General features: G+C 30.0%; 1 protein-coding gene across 6 annotated transcripts in view; it reads right to left on the reverse strand.

The window, feature by feature from the left end:
• Positions 1 to 514: 514 nt before the first annotated feature.
• The window catches only part of LOC135133488 (serine/threonine-protein kinase 26-like), a 147,562-nt gene continuing 129,046 nt past the window's right edge, over positions 515 to 19,030 (reverse strand). For all 6 annotated transcript variants that reach the window (XM_064061924.1, XM_064061921.1, XM_064061919.1 and 3 more), the window contains 6 exons: positions 11,700 to 12,209; positions 7,044 to 7,189; positions 6,787 to 6,991; positions 6,485 to 6,727; positions 6,231 to 6,436; positions 515 to 1,185 (listed from right to left, as the gene is read on the reverse strand). In XM_064061924.1, the coding sequence (XP_063917994.1) occupies positions 1,173 to 1,185; positions 6,231 to 6,436; positions 6,485 to 6,727; positions 6,787 to 6,991; positions 7,044 to 7,189; positions 11,700 to 12,209 (1,323 nt within the window). In that variant the 3' untranslated portion in view covers positions 515 to 1,172. The remainder of the gene's footprint in view (positions 1,186 to 6,230; positions 6,437 to 6,484; positions 6,728 to 6,786; positions 6,992 to 7,043; positions 7,190 to 11,699; positions 12,210 to 19,030) is intronic.

The following is a 19,030-nucleotide window of genomic DNA, read 5'->3' on the forward strand; positions in this document are numbered from 1 at the left end:
ACCCGGTATATGGCGCATGCGCGGTGTCCTTATCTTAAACACACCGCTTAAGTGGGTGACTCAGCACTTGTAATTGTTCGTGGAATTGGGGATAATAAAATAAGCTTATAAATTGAAATAATTTTATTAATGTACACCATGTACAAGATAAGCAGATCTCATACAGATTTGTTGTAATTTGCCATGTTAAATTACAGGTTAGTCTAAAATACGAAGTCATTTGTAATTGACTGTACAGTATAACTATGCGCAAAACTATAAGATTCTCTAAATAAGATAACAATTAAAATCAACAATAAGTAGTTGACATCAACAGTTCAACATTAAAGCGTTTCAATAAACACTCGCAAATGATGCCGTTCACTCTATCACAGTATTCCGAACGGATTCAGAAGCCTGAGCAAACACGTTCATGCAAATGCGAGTTCTCGCGGCTCGCACAGTAATACTGAAAGTGGGCCAATACACGGCAAACCCCTCTGTATCCTCTCAAAAACGGAGAATACGCCAAAAACCAACTCTAACTCAATTTATTAAAGGATTATAAACAAAACAGACAAGACGTACTTTAAATAAAACTTTGACACTGTGATGCAAGTCTATGTAATAAAGGGCACTTTCAACCAACACCCTACACTTACACTCGTAGCACAACGCCAGGCCACCACTCCTACAACTCTAAGTCTTAAGTCGATCGTCGCGCGCATGCGTGCTCCCGGCAAATGCCCATCTTGTTTCGAATGGCTCCGCTCGGGCATTTACCGCGGCACCGGAAACAAAACCTGGATGACACTGAACAGTAAACAAGATAATTAAAATAAGTATAACTATATGTTCATAATATGTATATACACATCTAAAAAAATACATTGCAAGAAAAAAATATTATCTTAATGATATATAATTCAATCTAGATATACATATATACATTATCCCGGGGGACATTGGCAATAACAAGTTAAAATAAATTCCAGAACTGACAGAAACACGAGTCAACCACAAATGAGTAGAACAGCATGCATCGTGTGGTTGTAGATTTTTTCAAATTCTTATTCTACCAGTGCTATGTAATAAGCTCAAGAGATATTAAGATATTGTCATGTAATCAGTAAGTATTAACATGTAGGACAAATTTGGGTTAAACTAACTTAGTTCCGTCATCACCGCTGCTCCTACGACGCATCTCTGAAAAATAACAATTAATAGTACTAATACTCAATCAGAAAATTTGACTACGAGGTGCACTACTAAAAATATTTTTTGAACAAATTTTAACATTTCTATTACAAAAACAAAAAAATTGGTCGAAAGTTATTTCGACAGAACTTCCCTGACTCCTGAAGTGCAACCACCCAACAAATCCCGCTTTTTTGAAAAATTATATATTTTTTGGTGATTTTTGTTTTTTGATAACCTCTATAAAAACTACACTCGTGCAGCTTTTTTGACTTGAGTTTTTCAATTATCCAATTTTTCATTTTTTTAATTGTTCAGTTTTCAGGTTTAAATTTTTCAAATTTCCAACTTTCGAATTTTCTAATTTTTCGTTTTGGTTTTTAAGTTTGCTTATTTTTTCAATTGTGTTCGACTCTTCAATGTTTAAATATTATAATTTCTTGTTTTTCGTTCCTTCAGTTTTTAAGTTTTGCAATTTTTGGAGTTTTCGATGTTCTGATTTTTTCCTTTGGAATTTCAATTTTTAAAATTTTTTAATTTGCAAAAATGATTAAAAAAATTTGCGATTTTTTGTTTTTTGATAATCTCTAGAAAATAAAAATCAATGGCCTAAATGACACGCCCACACCTTTTTGTCTTGAAATTTTCAATTCTTCAAATTTTTATTTTTGAATGCTTCAACTTTATGATTTGCAATTTTTCATTTCGGTTTTTTATTGCCTTTATTTTTACAGTTTTCGATGTTCCGATTTTATGATTTTCTGTTTTTTTAATTTTTCGATATGCGATTTTTTAATTTTTCGTGTTTTGTTCCTTCAATTTTAGCACATCAACTTTCAAGTTTTCATTTTTAAATTTTTCAGTTTTTCGATTTTGCAATTTTGGATGTAGCAATTTTTAGAGTTTGCAATTTTTCGTTTCGGTCTTTACTTTCTATTTTTTATTCATTTTTTTAATGTTTAGATTTGATGATTTTTAGTTTTTTCAATTTTAATTTTTTACAATTTTTTAGAGATGTACCGACTGCAGTCGGCCGACTGTTTATAAATGCAACAGACAGTGGTTTTTTTTTTCTATTTCTCTGACTACCTTAAAAACTTGTTTTATTTTAATAAAAGGAATAACTGAAGTTTCTTTTTTTTCCAAAAAATGTGTAAAATTTTTTTGGATAATTTTAACATTTAATTTTTTGTAGTAACTCAGTACAAAAATAAAGAATAACACAATTTAGGGCAGTTTATACAATACTTAACCAATTTTAACCACTTTTTTGGAAAATTTTTGGAAATTTTGAATTCGCTTTGCGTGTTTATTGGACCATATATCGTGACGGCGATTTCAGAATCGTAACTAGCCGAAGATTATCTACACTTTGACACCAATTTTCGGTCGATTAAACTAATTTTAACCGGTTTTGACAAAGCCGACTAGTCGGCCGACTGTAGTCGGTACATCTCTACAATTTTTCATTTTTTTTTTGTTTCAACTATTTTAAATTCATCAAATTTTCGATTTTCAATTTTTGTTTTCTGTTCTTTATTTTGTTTCTTTATTGTCTTTATCTTCACAATTTTTCAGTTCTTCAATTTTGTATTTTTTTTGTTTCTTTAGTTTTTCGATTTTCAATGTTTTGAATTTTCAAATTTAAATTTTTCAGCTTTTCCATTTTCCAACTTTTGAATTTTTCGCTTCCGTATTTTATTTTCTTCTTTTGAATTTTTCGTTTATTCAATTTTGAAATTTTGCAATTTTTCGTTTCTGTTTTTATTTTCTCTATTTTTACAATTTTCATAGATTTCGATGTTCCGATTTTATAATTTTTTGTTTTCTCAATTTCAATTTTTCAAATTTTCATTTCTTATTGTTCCTTTAATTTTACGACATGCAAGTTTTGGATGTTTCAATTTTAGAGTTTGCAATCTTTCGTCTCGATTTTTAATTTCTTTACTTTTTAAATGTTTAGATTTTATGACTTTTTGTTTTTTCAATTTTAATTTTTTTCAGTTTTTCATTTTTTTTAATTGTTTCAACAATTTTAAATTTATCAAATTTTCGATTCTCAATTTTTTGAATGTTCAAGTTTCAATTTTTTAGTTTTTCAATTTTCCAACCTTTGAATTTTTCATTTGTTCAAATTTTCGATTTGCAATTTTTGGTTTCTGTTCTTTATTTTGTTTCCTTATTGTCTTTATTTTTACAATTTTTCAATTCTTCAATTTTTCATTTTTTTGTTTCTTCAGTTTTTCGATTTTCAATTTTTTGAATTTTTACTTTCTTTATTTTTTAACTATTCAATTTTTTAATGTTTAGATTTTATGATATTTTTGTTTTCTCAATTTCTCGATATGCATTTTTTCAGTTCAATTTTTCATTTTGTTTGTTTCTTCAGTTTTTCGATTTTCATTTTCCTGAATTTTCAAGTTTAAATTTTTCAGCTTCTCAATTTTTCAACTTTTGAATTTTTCAATTTTTCGTTTCTGTTTTTTATTTTCTCTATTTTTACAATTTTCAGTTTTCGATGTTCCGAAAACTGTTAATTTTTTGTTTTTTCAATTTTTCATTTTTTTTGTTTCAACAATTTTTTTTTAAATCTTCGTTTTTTGATTTTTCAATATTTCGTTTTGCAATTTTTCAGTCCTTCAATTTTTAATTTTTTGTTGTTTCTTCAATTTGTCGATTTGCGATTTTTCAATTTTTCGTTTCTGTTTTTTATTCTCTCTATTTTTACAGTTTTCACAGTTTTCGATGTTCCGATTTTATAATTTTTTGTTTTTTCAATTTCAATTTTTCAACTTTTCATTTCTTATTGTTCCTTCAATTTTACGACACGCAACTTTTACAGTTTTCATTTTTAAATTATTCAATTTTCACTTTTTTTTTCATTTTTTTTGTTTCAACTATTTAAATTTTTTTAATTTTCGACTTGCAATTTTTCAGTTCTTCAATTTTTATTATTTTTTATTTCTTAAGGTTTTCAATTTAAAATTTTTTAAATTTTCCAGTGTAAATATTTCACTTTTTCAATTTTCCAACTTTTGAATTTTTCAATTTTTCGATTTGCAGTTTTCGTTTCGGTATTTTCTTTTCTTCATTTTTTTATCTTTCGTTTCTTTCATTTTTCACTTCTTCAAATTTTCGTTTCGGTTTATAATTTTCTTAATTTTTTTAATTATTCAATATTTCAATGTTTACATTTGATGATTTTTTGTTATTTCAATTTTAATTTTTTTTTGTTTCTACAATTACTTCAAATTATTCAAATTTTCGATTTACAATTTTTCAGTTCTTTATTTTTTCATATATTTTTTTGTTTCGTCAGTTTCTCGATTTTAAATTTTTTGAATTTTCCAGTGTAAATATTTCACTTTTTCAATTTTCCTAGATTATATGATTTTTCGTTATTTCAAATTTAATTTTATCAATTTTTCTTTTTTTTTGTTTCTTCAGTTTTTCGATTTTCAATTTTCCAACTTTTGAATTTTTCAATTTCATCTTTCGACTTTTCGTTTCTTCAATTTTTCGATTCTTTCATTTTTCATTTCTTCAATGTTTAGATTTTATGATTTTTAGTTTTTTCAATTTTAATGAATTTTTAAGTTTCAATTTTACAGTTTTTCAATTTTCCAACTTTTGAATTTCTCTTTTTTTTTGTTTCTTCAATTTTTAGATTTTGTAATTTATCCTTTTTTCAAATTTTCGATTTACAATTTTTGATTTCTGTTCTTTATTTTGTTTATTGTCTTTATTTTTATAATTTTTCGTTTCGGTTCATTCTTTTCTTTATTTTTTAATTATTCAATATTTCAATGTTTACATTTGATGATTTTTTGTTATTTCAATTTTAATTTTTTTTTTGTTTCTACAATTACTTTAAATTATTCAAATTTTCGATTTACAATTTTTCAGTTCTTTATTTTCTCATATTTTTTTTTGTTTCGTCAGTTTCTCGATTTTAAATTTTTTGAATTCTCCAGTGTAAATATTTCACTTTTTCAATTTTCCTAGATTATATGATTTTTTGTTATTTCAATTTTAATTTTTTCAATTTTCATGTCTTCAAATTTCTCGATATTCATTTTTTCATTTATTTGTTTCTACAATTATTTTACATTATTCAAATTTTCGATGTACAATTTTTCGTTCTGCAATTTTTCATATTTTTTTTGTTTCTTCAGTTTGTCGATTTTCAATTTTTTTAATTTTCAAGTTTAAATTTTTCTATTTTCCCACTTTTGGATGTCTCAATTTTTAGATTGCAATTTTACGAGTTAAATTTTTTATTTTTCAGTATCTCGATTTTTCAATTTATCGTTTCTTCAATTTTTTAATTTTACGGTTTTAGAATTTTAGCATTTTTCAATTATTGGACTTTAAAGCTTTTTCATTTATTCTATTTTTCATTTTTTCGATCTTTCAATGTTACAGTTTTTCGACTTTACAATTTTGACGATTCCATAATTTTTCGATTTCACAAATTTTGGCTTTTCTAATTTTACAATTCGATTCGGTTTTTCTTCTTTCCAATTTTTCGATTAATTATTTTTTTCGATTGTTAGGATTGTTAGATTTTCAATATTTCAATTTTCAATCTTTAGTGCTTAGATCTGCAATTTTTCTATTTTGCAATTTTTCGTTTTTTCACTTTTTCGATTTTTCAACTTTTGGAATCATCAAAATGAAAAAATTGCAAAACTGTAAAATTGAAAAATAAAAATGAAAACTTTGAAAAATGTAAAAATTGGAAATCAGTAACTTGAAAAATTGAAGAAACGAAAAGTTGAAATTTGAAAACAATCGGTCCAGTAGTTTCGGAGATTATCTGTTTGATAAAAATCGACACAGACCCTAGACAGACAGACAGGCGGAAAGGAAAGACCACTTTTTTCGTACTCTGGATGTCATGAAACATCAAGAAAACATGAAAGCGCCAAGTCGCCCGATGGACTTGAAAACTGTAACTCCTTAGCTTACGTCCAGGAAGCAAAAATTGCCGTGCACCTCGTAAACCTAAAACTGAGTCCCCTCTCAGAATACATCGAGGATCTCCCACCAACCTTGTAACTTTATCCATAACACTTCTAAGCCTCTGCTCCGTGACGCTCGGCATCAACTTTTTCACCATTTCGCTAATGAAGTTCTCCGTGATTCCCGGACTCGCCCTCTCCGCTATTTCAAAGGCATTTTTCAACTCTTCAATGGCATCGTTAGACTTGTGAGCGCTGTCGGCCGCCCGCCCATTATAATGATGTTTTCTCTGCAACTAATGCCGGAATCAGATCATTACCACACGACGATCGTCGAAACTCACTTCGGATATTAAGGGATAGATTACGCCTGATAAACATGGCGAACGCGAGTCGGTCCGGCCGCCGTTCGAATGTTCCCGCCCTCCCGGACGTCTGTTCGGCTTCTTCTCGACTTCCGGCTCCCCTCGGTGGTCCAGCGGGCTCAGTTCGCGCGAAATCCTCTTCCCTCTGTCTTTCGAGTCGGCGTCTTTTTCCCTGTCTCGGTTGTCGGAGGGCGACTGCACCACGGACTGCGGCCTCGCGGACTGGGGAAGACGAGTGACTTAAGTCGGGTTCGGTGACGACGGCGACTAGATGTACTTACCGGTGTGGCTTTGTCGGGTCGGTAGTGGTTAAGGTTGGAGTCCTTGGGTGGCGATTTGGCTATGGTTGGTCCAGATCCGTTTTGAATTTTGTTGGTTATTTTATGATTGGGCGTAAGATCTTCTTGGGGTAGTTTGATGGAGTGGTTTCCTTTGACGGTCATAATCCAAGGATCGTCCAAGTCGCTTTCTTGTTTTGGCTCCTCCCTGAAAATTGAGGAGGTTAAATTGTGATATTTCACAGTTTTGGAGGACGTACGAATCTGAATTTTCCGATTCCGTTTCACTTTCTTCGTTCCTTGTACATCGCCATTTTTTATACCTATCGATAAAGTCTATTAAATACGAATTCTTTTTCGCTTTCCTAATAAATGGATATTTGAGCAGTTCTTTGGCTGTGGGTCTCTGAAAAAAAAAAAAAAATGAATAATAAGAATAAAGGCAGGTTTGTTACATATCAAAAAATTGGCCGAAGCTTATTTCGACAGAACTTCCCTCGCCCCTGAAGTGCAGCCCAACAAATCACGCTTTTTTGAAAAATTATAGACCTTTTTTTGCAATTTTTGTTTTCTGATAACCTCTATACATTACAAACCAGTGGCAGAAATTAACACTCACGCAGCTTTTTTGACTGAGTTTTTCAGTTCTTCAATTTTCGTATTTTCAAGTTTAAATTTTCCAACTTTTGAATTTTCCAAATTTTCGTTGTTTTTTTTTACTTTTTTTTATTTTTTCAATTTTAATTTTTTCCAAGCTGTTTATAATATTTTATAATTTTTCATTTTTCCAATTTAATTTTTTCTCGATTTTTTGTTTCTTCAATTTTTCGAGTTTTCATAAACTTTTTAAAATTTTAAACTTTTCAATTTTCCAGTTTTTAATTTTTCAATTTTTCCTTTAGGTTTTTTACTTTTTTATTTTGTGAATTATGTATTCCATTTTTCAATGTTTAGTTTTTATAATTTCTTGTTTTTTCAATTTTAATTTTTCGTTTCTTCAGTTTTTAAATTTTGCAATTTTTCGATTTAAAATTCCTCGAATTTTCGATTTTATAATTTTTTCTTTTGTAGCTTCAATTTTCAAACTTTTGGATATTTCAATTTTTAAATTTTACAATTTTTTGATTTGTAATTTTTTGTTTCGTTTTTTAATTTTCTTTATCTTTGGTCAATTTTTCATTTCTTCAATTCTTCGATTGATATTTTTAAATTTTCGATTACTTTTGTTTCATAAGATTTTAAATTTTTCGATTTTATATTCTCTTATTTTTTTTTTCAATTTCTCGATTGCGATTTCTAATTTTTTCATTTTTTTTTTGTTTCATCAAATTATAAATTTTGCAATTTTTCGATTTAAAATTTTTCGAGTTCTCAATTTTTAATTTTTTCTGTTTCAAGTTTAAATTTTTCAATTTTCTAGCTTTTGGATTTTCCAATTTTTAAGTTTTCATTTTTTCGTTTCGGTTTTTTACATTTTTATTTTTTCAATTTTAATTTTTCTGATTATTGGTTTCTTCAGTTTTTAAATTTTGCAATTTTTCGATTTAAAATTCCTCGAATTTTCGATTTTATAATTTTTTCTTTTGTAACTTTAATTTTCAAACTTTTGGATATTTCAATTTTTAAATTTTACAATTTTTTGATTTGTAATTTTTCGTTTCGATTCTTAATTTTCTTTATCTTTTGTCAATTTTTCGTTTCTTCAATTCTTCGATTGATATTTTTAAATTTTTGATTACTTTTGTTTCGTTAGATTTTAAATTTTTCGATTTTTTATTCTCTTATTTTTTTTCAATTTCTTGATTGCGATTTCTAATTTTTTAATTTTTTTTTGTTTCATCAAATTATAAATTTTGCAATTTTTCGATTTAAAATTTTTCGAGTTCTCCATTTTTAATTTTTCATTTTTTCGTTTCGGTTTTTTACATTTTAATTTTTTCAATTTTAATTTTTCTGATTATTGGTTTCTTCAGTTTTTAAAGTCAATATTTTTTACAGATTTGCAATTTTTCTGTTTTCGATATGTAATTTTCTTTTTTTTTCAATTTTTCGATTGCGATTTCTGCTTTGTACATTTTTTTAATTCACAAGATTTTAAATTTTACAATTTTTCGATTTAAAACTTCTCGAGTTTTCAGTTTTTTATTTTCTTTATTTTTACAAGTTTATAATATTTTATAATTTTTAATTTTTCCAATTTAAATGTTTTCTAATTTTTTGTTTCTTCCATTTTTCGATTCGCAATTTTTCTAGTTGTCAAGTTTCAATTTTTCAATTTTCCAAATTTGAATTTTCCAATTTTTAATTTTTCCGTTTCGGTTTTTACATTTTTATTTTTTCAATTATGTATTCGATTTTTCCATGTTTAGATTTTATAATTTCTTGATTTTTCAATTTGAATTTTTCTAATTATTCGTTTCTTCAGTTTTTAAATTTTGCAATTTTTCGATTTAAAATTTTTCGAAATTTCAATTTTTATTTTTTCAATTTTTCAAGTTTCGATGTTCTATTTTTCGACATGTAATTTTTCGTTTCGATTTTTAATTACAATTGTGTAGGTTTTTCGAAAATTAATAAATTATTATTTTCTTAATTTTTTTCAATTTTTTCATTTTTAATGTCTTTAAAATTTTTTTGGTTTGCATTTTTTTGAGTTTTAAAATTTAAATTTTTCGATTTTGCAACCTTTGAATTTTCCAATTTTTCGTTCCGGTTTTTTAATTTTTTATTGTTTCAATTTAAAATTTCTCGAATTTTCAATTATTAATTTTTCAATTTTTCGAGTTTTTTGTTCCTTCATTTTCAAAATTTTCGATTTAAAATTTTTTGGTTCGTAATTCCACGAGTTTTCAATTTTTCAATATGTAATTTTTCGATTGTGATTTTTCAATTTTTCATTTCTTTTATTTCATCAGATTTTATTTACAATTTTTCGATTTAAAATTTCTCGAGTTTTCAATTTTTTATTTTAAATTTTTTCAAATTTGCAATTTTTCGTTTCGATTTTCTATTTTCTTTATTTTTACAAGTTTATAATATTTTATAATTTTTCATTTTTCCAACTTATTTTTTTCTCAATTTTTCGAGTTTCCAAGTTTAAATTTTTCCATTTTCTAACTTTCGAATTTTCCAATTATGTATTCGATTTTTCAATGTTTAGATTTTATAATCTCTTGTTTTTTCAATTTTAATTTTTCGTTTTTTCAGTTTTTAATTTTTCAATTTTTCAAGTTTTGATGTTCTGATTTTATAATTTTTTCTTCTGAAATTTCAATTTCTAAAATTTTTTGGTTTGCAATTTTTTCAATTTTTAAGTTTTTTTCGATTTTCTAACTTTTTAATTTTCCAATTTTTCGTTTCGTTTTCTACTTTTTTATTTTTTCAATTATGTATTCGATTTTTCAATGTTTAAATTTTATAATTTCTTATCCTTTCAATTTTTCGAGTTTTCGATGTTCCGATTTTATATTATTTTCTTTTGAAATTTGAATTTTTTAATTGTACAATTTTTCGATTTAAAATTTCAAGTGTTTTCAATTTTTAATTTTTCGTTTTCTCAAACTTGCGATTTGCAATTTTTACTTGTTTTAATTTTTCGATTTGCAATTTTTCAAATTTTCAGTTTTTGTTGCTTCAAGTTTTTATTTCCAAATTTTTAACTTTTTTGATTTTCCAACTTTTGGATGTTTCTGGATTTTTCAATTTTTCGTTTCTTCAATTTTGTATTTGCAATTTTTCTAGTTTTCATTTTAGATATGTAATGATAATGATAATTTAAAAACGTTTTCATTTTTTCAATTTTACGGTTTTAGAATTTAACCATTCTTCGATTCCTAGGATTTTAAGACGTTTTCATTTATGTATTGGACTTTTCATTTTTTGGATTTTCAATTTTTCAATGTTAAGAGCTTTTAGATTTTACCATTTTGACAATTCCATAATTTTTCGGTTTTACAATTTTTGGGTTTTCAAATTTTTCGATTCAATTAGTGTTTTCTTCTTTCCAGGTTTTCGATTCTTTCTTTTATTTCGATTTTAGTTTTTCAATGTTTCAATCTTTTGTTTCTTCAGTGCTTCGATTTGCAATTTCTTGATTTTTCACTTTTCAATTTTTTGCTTTTTCAGTTCTCCGATTTTGGATGTTTCAATTTTTAATTGTTCAATTTTTCGATTTGGAATATTTCGTTTCGGTTTTTTATTTTCTTTCTTTTCAATTTTTCTAGTCTTCATTTTAATTGTGTGATAATTATAATTTTTCACTTTTTCAATGTTAGTTTATTGTTCGGCTTACGATTTTAAAGATTCCATAATTTTTCGATTTTACAATTTTTAGGTTTTTCAGTTTTTCAATTTTTTCCGATTTTTAATTGTTTGATTTTTCAACGTTTCGAATGAAAACAACAAAAGATGCAAAATAAAATCAAACATGAAAAAACGAAAAAGTATAACATGAAAACTTCGAACAATTCGAAAAAATTGGAAATCAAGAACTCGAACAATTGAAGAAACGAAAAATTGAAACATCAAAAGATTAAACAATGATAAACTTAAAAATCGAAAAAGTGCAAAATCGAAATATTGAAAATTTAAAAATTGCGTATTTGAAAAACATTTGAAAATAGAATAAAAGAAAAATGATAAAATAGAAACAAATGTTGACTAAATAAAGGAGATAAAAATACGAAAGATTGTGACATAACATCGAGAAAACGAAAATTACAAAACTTCAAAAATTGAAAATTGAAAAATTTAGAAACTGAAAAATCGAAAAATGAAAAATTGATTTCAGAGCATTCGGTCCAGCAGGTCTCATAAAAATCGATACAGACGCCGACCGACAGACAGACAGAAACGGCAGACCACTTTTTCTACTCTAGAGGTCACGAAACGTCGAGAAAACACGAATTCCTACTCACATTTTCCGGATCCTTGTTCAGGCAAGCCTCGACGAAATCCTTGAACTGTTTCGTGTAGCTGCCGGTCAGCTGCGGCGGGTTGTTCTTCGGTATGAGGAAGAGCACCCGCATCGGATGGAGCTCGGAGTTGGGCGGCTCGCCCTTCGCCAGCTCGATCGCCGTGATCCCCAGACTCCATATGTCCGCCTTGGAGTCGTACGCCGACTGCTTGATCACCTCCGGCGCCATCCAGAACGGCGTCCCCACGAACGTGTTACGTTTGCTGGTCGTGTTGGTGAGCTGGCCGGCGACGCCGAAGTCGGCCAGCTTGACGTCGCCCATCTCGCTGAGGAGGACGTTGGCCGCCTTGATGTCCCTGTGGAGTTTACGTTCGCTGTGAAGGTAGTCGAGGCCTTTGAGGACCTCGCGGAGGATGATCGCGATGTGCATCTCCTCGAAGTTGCCGGCTTTCATTAGGTCCAGCGCCGACCCGCCGCCCAGGTACTCCATGATGATCCACAGCTTGGTGCCCTGGGGACAAGAGGGGCGAGTTGAGATAAGTGGGCGATTGTTGGGGTGAATTTTTTATGGGGAAGAAGGCGCGGAGAATGATGAGGGTTAATAAATAATCGGTTCGGAGGGAACAGTTGCTGCGGTCAGAGATGGAGCTTTGGGTGGTAAATGGTACAGGAGAAATAAATTGGTAAACAAATAACAGTGTTTCACTTTTTTTGTGATACTTCCAAATGAAGAAATCATTTTTCGTACACTTTTTATTAAAATGTTTGAGGCACAGCAGATGTTTTCCTTAAGAATGGCTGACATATGGCAATGTTACACGTATTTGGATTGTTATGGCAAAACACAACAATGAATTTAAATAATAATAAAACTTGAACGGTAAATCGATTTTGTTAATTATGTCATTTTCAACTGACGATATGTGACATTACTAAGAAGTACTATAACATTATGTTAGTTAAGAATAAAAATCCACTATCTGGATATTTTCACATCATAATACTATATATCGAGAGTCCCAGTTCATCTGTCCCACTCCAAATAGCTGCTATTTAAAAAGATTTTGTTTAAAATGTAAAAAAGTTAATTTAGCCAAAGAAATCTGTAAAATACTTTTTTAAATTGAATTGCGTATATAAAAATATACGAAATAACTTGTGATCACTGTGTTTATAACAATAATCATCCTAGAACAATGGCAGAAGTATCAGTTCATTCAACCGGGAAAGATTTCAATGAAGATAAAAATACAGTTTTATATTTTTTAAAATAGATTTTTCAGTTGTCCTGAGCGGAGCACGAAGTCATGTTCAAACAAAGTAAGAAGTGATGCAATCTTCAGTCACCTTATCAGGTGGCACATCAAAACAAATCTCTATGAAACTTTTATACCACCCAAGTGTTTATCTTGAATAAGGATAATAAAATTGCTCACCTTATAATGTTAGTCGTTTATATGGTGCTTATACTAATGTTAAGTCGGTAAATAGTAACAAAAAATACAGTTTTTTTTGTGATGGTGTAAATCCACAAATGTTGACTCTTTTAGATTAGAGTTACTGAAATTTATGAAAAATAAATCAAGTTTCAAGTTCAAGTTTTTCGTTTAAATTTAATTTTTATTAAATCTTAATTTGCCGTAATTGTTCGTCGAATCAATGCTTATTTTGAGTAAATATATCGAAAAGACCAATAGTTACTTAACTATATAGAGGATATTTTTTGGTAGACACCAAATTTTTGTTCAGGAAATATCCGAAAATAATTTGGAAAACAAAATTAGAGGCCACTGTGCTTTTTTTTTGATACCAGATTCTTGTTCAGAAGGTCCGAATTAAGAAAGGGAGTAGTTTTCCGGCAAACCGGGGTTCGTTTAAGGGAGATACATAGTTTGATATGGCCTAAATTCGAAAATTTCGGTCCTACGCAAAGATTTCGTCATAAAATAAACATTTTCCAATTTGACTGAAATTCAGTTTCTAGAAATTGGCCTGCTGAGTCCATTTCTCGGCATTAGTTGTGGAAAATTTTCACTGTTTTACCCAAAATCCTTATTAATCCATATTCAAAAACCAAATTTTGAGTATGACAGTCCATAACTCCGGAACCGGTTGAAATTCATAGTTCCGGTTATCATCATTCGCTTTCTTCAAGTTTTCCAGTCGCATTGGTTAATTTTCAGACCGAAGTCCTTGTCCATTTAGAATCTATGCATCCATTGATCAGATGGTGCCATTTTCCGAAGACTCAAACATAAAAAAAAATAGAGGCCATCGTGCAATTTTTTTGACACCAAATTCTTGTTCAGACGGTTCGAATTAAGCAAGGGAGCAATTTTCAGACAAATTGGGGTTCGTTTAAGGGAGATAGTTTAAATTCGAAAATTTCGGTCCTATGCAAAAATTTAGTCAAAAAATAAGCGTTTACCAATTTGACTGAAATTTGGTTTCTAGAGCAGTTTCGGCCTACTGAGTCCGTTTCTGGTACTAGTTGTGGTAAATTTTCATTATTTTCACCAAAATCCTAATTAATCCACATTCAAAAACCAAATTTTGAATTTGACAGTCCATAACTCCGAAACCGGCAGAGATTCTTAGTTTCGGTTTTGATCACTCGCTGTTCTGAAGTTTCCCAGTCCCACTGGTTAATTTTCAGGACGAAATCTTTGTCCGTTTAGAATTTACGCATCGATTTATCGAACAGTCTCCTTTTCAGAACACTGGAAAACCAAAAATTAAAAAAAAATCAGGGACCGTCCTGCAATTTTTTTGACACTCGTTGCTTGTTGTCGAGGTTCGAATTGAATTAGGGAAAGAAGCAATTTTCGGACAAATTGGGGTCCGTTTAAGGAAGCTTGATATGGCCTAAATACGAAATTTTGATCATATTGAAAAATTTGATTAAAACATAAACATTTTCCAATCTGGCTGAAATTCGGTTTCCCGAATATTTTCGCCCCACTGAGTCCGTTTCTGCCATCAGTCGTTGAGAATTCCCACTATTTTAAATGAAATCCCTATTAACCCATACTCAAAAACCGAATTTTGAGTTTGACAATCCATAACTCCGGAATCGGCTGAGATTCTTAGCTCCGGTTATCATCATTCGCTTTCTTGAAGTTTTCCAGTCGCATTGGTTAATTTTCAGGCCGAAGTCCTTGTCCATTTAGAATCTATGCACCCATTTAGCAGATGTTGCCATTTTCCGAAAGACTCAAACATAAAAAAATTAAAAAAAAAAAATTAGAGGCCATCGTGCAAATTTTTTGACACCAAATTCTTGTTGGGAATGTTCGAATTAAGGAAGGGAGCAATTTTCAGACAAATCTGGGTTCGTTTAACGGAGATAGTTTGATATGGCTTAAATTCCAAAAATTCGGTCTGACGCAAAAATTTAGTCAAAAAATGAGCGTGTTTCAATTTGAATGAAATACGATTTCTAGACTCGCTTCAGCCTCCTGAGTCGGTTTCTGGCATCAGTTGTTGAAGAGTTTTACTATTTTAAACTAAATTCTTATTAATCCATACTCAAAAACTAAATTTTGAGTTTGACAATCCCTAACTCTGGAACCGGCTGAGATTCTTAGTTCTGGTTTTCATCATTCGCTTTCTTCAAGTTTTACGGTCGGATTGGTTAATTTTCAGGTCGAAGTATTTGCCCATTTAGAATCTATGCACCCATTTATCACACGGTGCATTTTCCGAAGACTCAAACATAAAAAAATCTAAAAAAAATTAGTGGCCCTCGTGCAATTTTTTTGACAGCAAATTCTTGTTGAGAATGTTCGAATTAAGGAAGAGGGCAATTTTCAGAGAAATCTGGGTTCGTTTAAGGGGATAGCTTGATACGGCTTAAATTCCAAAAATTCGGTCTTACGCAAAAATGTAGTCAAAAAATGAGCGTGTTCTAATTTGACTGAAATTCGATTTCTAGATTGGTTTCGGCCTCCTGAGTCCGTTTCTGGGATAAGTTGTTGAAAATTTTCTCTATTTTAAACGAAATCCTTATTAATCCATCTTCAAAAACTAAATTTTGAGTTTGACAATCCCTAACTCCGGAACCCGCTGAGATCCTTCGTTCCGGTTTTCATCATTCGCTTTCTTGAAGTTTTCCCTTCGTATTGGTTAATTTCAGGTCGAAGTCTTTGCCCATTTAGAATCTATACACTCATTTATAAGACGGTGCCATTTTCCGAACACTCAAATATAAAAAAATTCAAAAAAAAAAAAATTAGTGACCATCGTCCAATTTTTTTGACAGCAAATTCTTGTTGAGAATGTTCGAATTAAGGAAGAGGGCAATTTTCAGAGAAATCTGGGTTCGTTTAAGGGAGATAGCTTGATACGGCTTAAATTCCAAAAATTCGGTCTTACGCAAAAATGTAGTCAAAAAATGAGCGTGTTCTAATTTGACTGAAATTCGATTTCTAGATTGGTTTCGGCCTGCAGAGTCTGTTTCTGGAATCAGTTGTTAAAAATTTTCACTATTTTAAACGAAATCCTAATTAATTCATACTCAAAAACTAAATTTTGAGTTTGACAATCCCTAACTCCGGAACCGGCTGAGATTCTTAGTTACGGTTTTCATCACTCGCTTTCTTGAAGTTTTGCGGTCGTATTGGTTAATTTTCAGGTTGAAGTATTTGCCCAATTAGAATCTAAGCACCCATTTATCATACGGTGCATTTTCCGAAGACGCAAACATAAAAAATTCCAAAAAAAATTAGTGGCCATCGTGCAATTTTTTTGACACCAAATTCTTGTTGAGAATGTTCGAATTAACGAAGGGAGCAATTTTCAGACAAATTTGGGTTCGTTTAAGGGAGAATAGCTTGATATGACTTAAATTCCAAAAATTCGGTCTTGCGCAAAAATTTAGTCAAAAAATAAGCGTGTTCCAATTTGACTGAGATTCGATATGTAGATTGGTTTCAGCCTCGTGAGTCCGTTTCTGGCATCAATTGTTGTAAATTTTCACTACTTTGAACGAAATCTTTATTAATCCATACTCAAAAACTAAATTTTGAGTTTGATAATCCCCAACTCCCGAACCGGCTGAGACTCTTAGTACCGGTCTTCATCATTCGCTTTCTTGAAGTATTCCGGTCGTATTGGTTAATTTTCAGGTCGAAGTCTTTGTCCATTTAGAATCTATGCACCCATTTATCAGACGGTGCCATTTACTGAACATTCGATCATAAAAAAATTCCAAAAAAGATCAAGGGCCAGTGTGCAATTTTTTGGCACGATATTCTTGTTCAGGACCTTCAAATTAGGGAAGGGAGTAATTTCCAGAAAAATCGGGGTTCGTTTGAGAGAGATATGGCCTAAATTCGAAAATTTCGATCCTCGAAAAAAATTTGGTCAAAAAATAAACATTTTCCAATTTGACTGAAATTCGGTTTCTAGACAAATTTCGCTCTGCAGTGTCTATTTCTGGCATCAGTTGTTGAAAATGTTGATTATTTTAGCCAAAATCCTTAAAAGCCAATTTTTGAGTTTGACAGTACATAATTCCGGAACCGGCTAAGATTCATGGTTGCGGTTTTCATTATTTGCTTTCTTGAAATTTTTCAGTCGCTTTGAACAGGAAAAATCGGAGTCCGTTTAAGCGAAATAGCCTGATATGGCCTAATTTACCGAAAAATTTGGTCAAAAACTAAAAATTCTTTAATCTGCCCTAAATTCGGTTTCTAAACTAATTTTAACCAAAAAAACACACTTGGAGTTTGACAGTTCGTAACTCCGGAACCGACTGAGATTCTTAGTTTATTTACAGTAAAAATACTGTACAGGATGATCCTTAATGTGTGCGAAACATTTAAGGAGAATCTTTCTGACATGAAAATAAGAAAAGAGTTCATAAAACATACGTTTAAAACTGAAATAGTTGCAATGTTAGATGGTGTTTAATAATAAATGCAAGAATTTGTAACAAAAACACTATTTACGATATAATACAGCAACAATTATTGTAATTTTATTTGCTTTATTTATTTATTACAAACTAAATTAAATTTATATATTTTAAATTATTGCTGATGTAAAAAAACCCTCTTAATTTATTATGATGATCATGAAGGAAGTAAACAGTAGTTGGTGATGAGTAATATGTTTACTTTTTGACATTAACATAAAGTGTTTTTTTGTGTCACCTTACGTAACTCCGGCAACGAACCATTGTTCTGTTGGTACTAAATCAAACTTTAACAAAAATTGCACCCTTTATGGCGAAGCAATTTTATCAAATAATCCTTTGTTTGAGTCACTTGTACGTGAACTGACGCCTTGATAATACAATGATTCAGAATCTAAAGAATGCTAGCATATTTTTTTATTGTTCCAAGTGTATGAGGAAATTTATAGCCGGACAACAATCAAGTCGCATCTCCATAATTTATGTATCAATTAAAACATAATGTTTGGTGCGAAGCCACTTTCGTCGTCATTAGATATTCAACCCATAAATTCAACCTGGGACATTCTACATCAATAAATTAAATTTACACCCAACCTGCGTTTAAAGTGAAAAAAGAACTGTAGACAACTTTAAAAAAACACGTATTGGACTAAATAGATACACCGATATCTTGTAAATCTGTTGCCACATCACAATAGGCGGTCCACTTTTTCGAAACACTTGTCAATGGACGAACAAAATAACAAAAACTGTGGCTAAAAACACTCTCGCAATCTCATTGTCATCTGATGCAACGCAGCACAATTAGAACGTTATTTTAAAAATTTAAAATTCTGGTGGATACAAAAATAGCGTTCTGAGTATAGAACAATACTTTATTGAATTTATTTGTGACCATGATACATCGCATCAAGGCAAAACGGCTCACACTCAATATAAAACTTTATCGCCAATGTCACCGACCGTAAATTTAGCCCATATTTTGCAGTTTGAAGTGTTTGCGACCCTTCAAAATTCTAGACCTCGCAAGATAACCTAAATAAATACGTCACCGTTAATATGCCTACATAAAAAATAAAAATACGTGACGAAACCCAATGTAAGCTCCTCATCAATCCTATCAAACAATAAAGAATAAAATAAATTCCAACGTTCTATTCAATCACACATCCTAATCTTATCATTTATCACCAACTCCAGAAATGCAAAATAAATTACAAAACCCACTCAACCCTGCAAACTCGCAAAAAATCAATTATTCATCTGCGACATTCCGGCTAATTAGTCCAGCGAAAACAAGAAACCCAAATTCCCTAATCCTCGTACCGACTCAAAAGCCATAAGTTAGTGACAAAAGCACCAAAAACGATTTATCCTTTCGCACGCCACTGGCACGTAGACTGGAAAAAATT

Source organism: Zophobas morio, unplaced genomic scaffold (assembly GCF_036711695.1).
Source record: "Zophobas morio isolate AGI-343-1 ecotype UQ-CSIRO unplaced genomic scaffold, CSIRO_AGI_Zmor_V1 ptg000022l, whole genome shotgun sequence".
NCBI classification, from domain to species: domain Eukaryota; kingdom Metazoa; phylum Arthropoda; class Insecta; order Coleoptera; family Tenebrionidae; genus Zophobas; species Zophobas morio.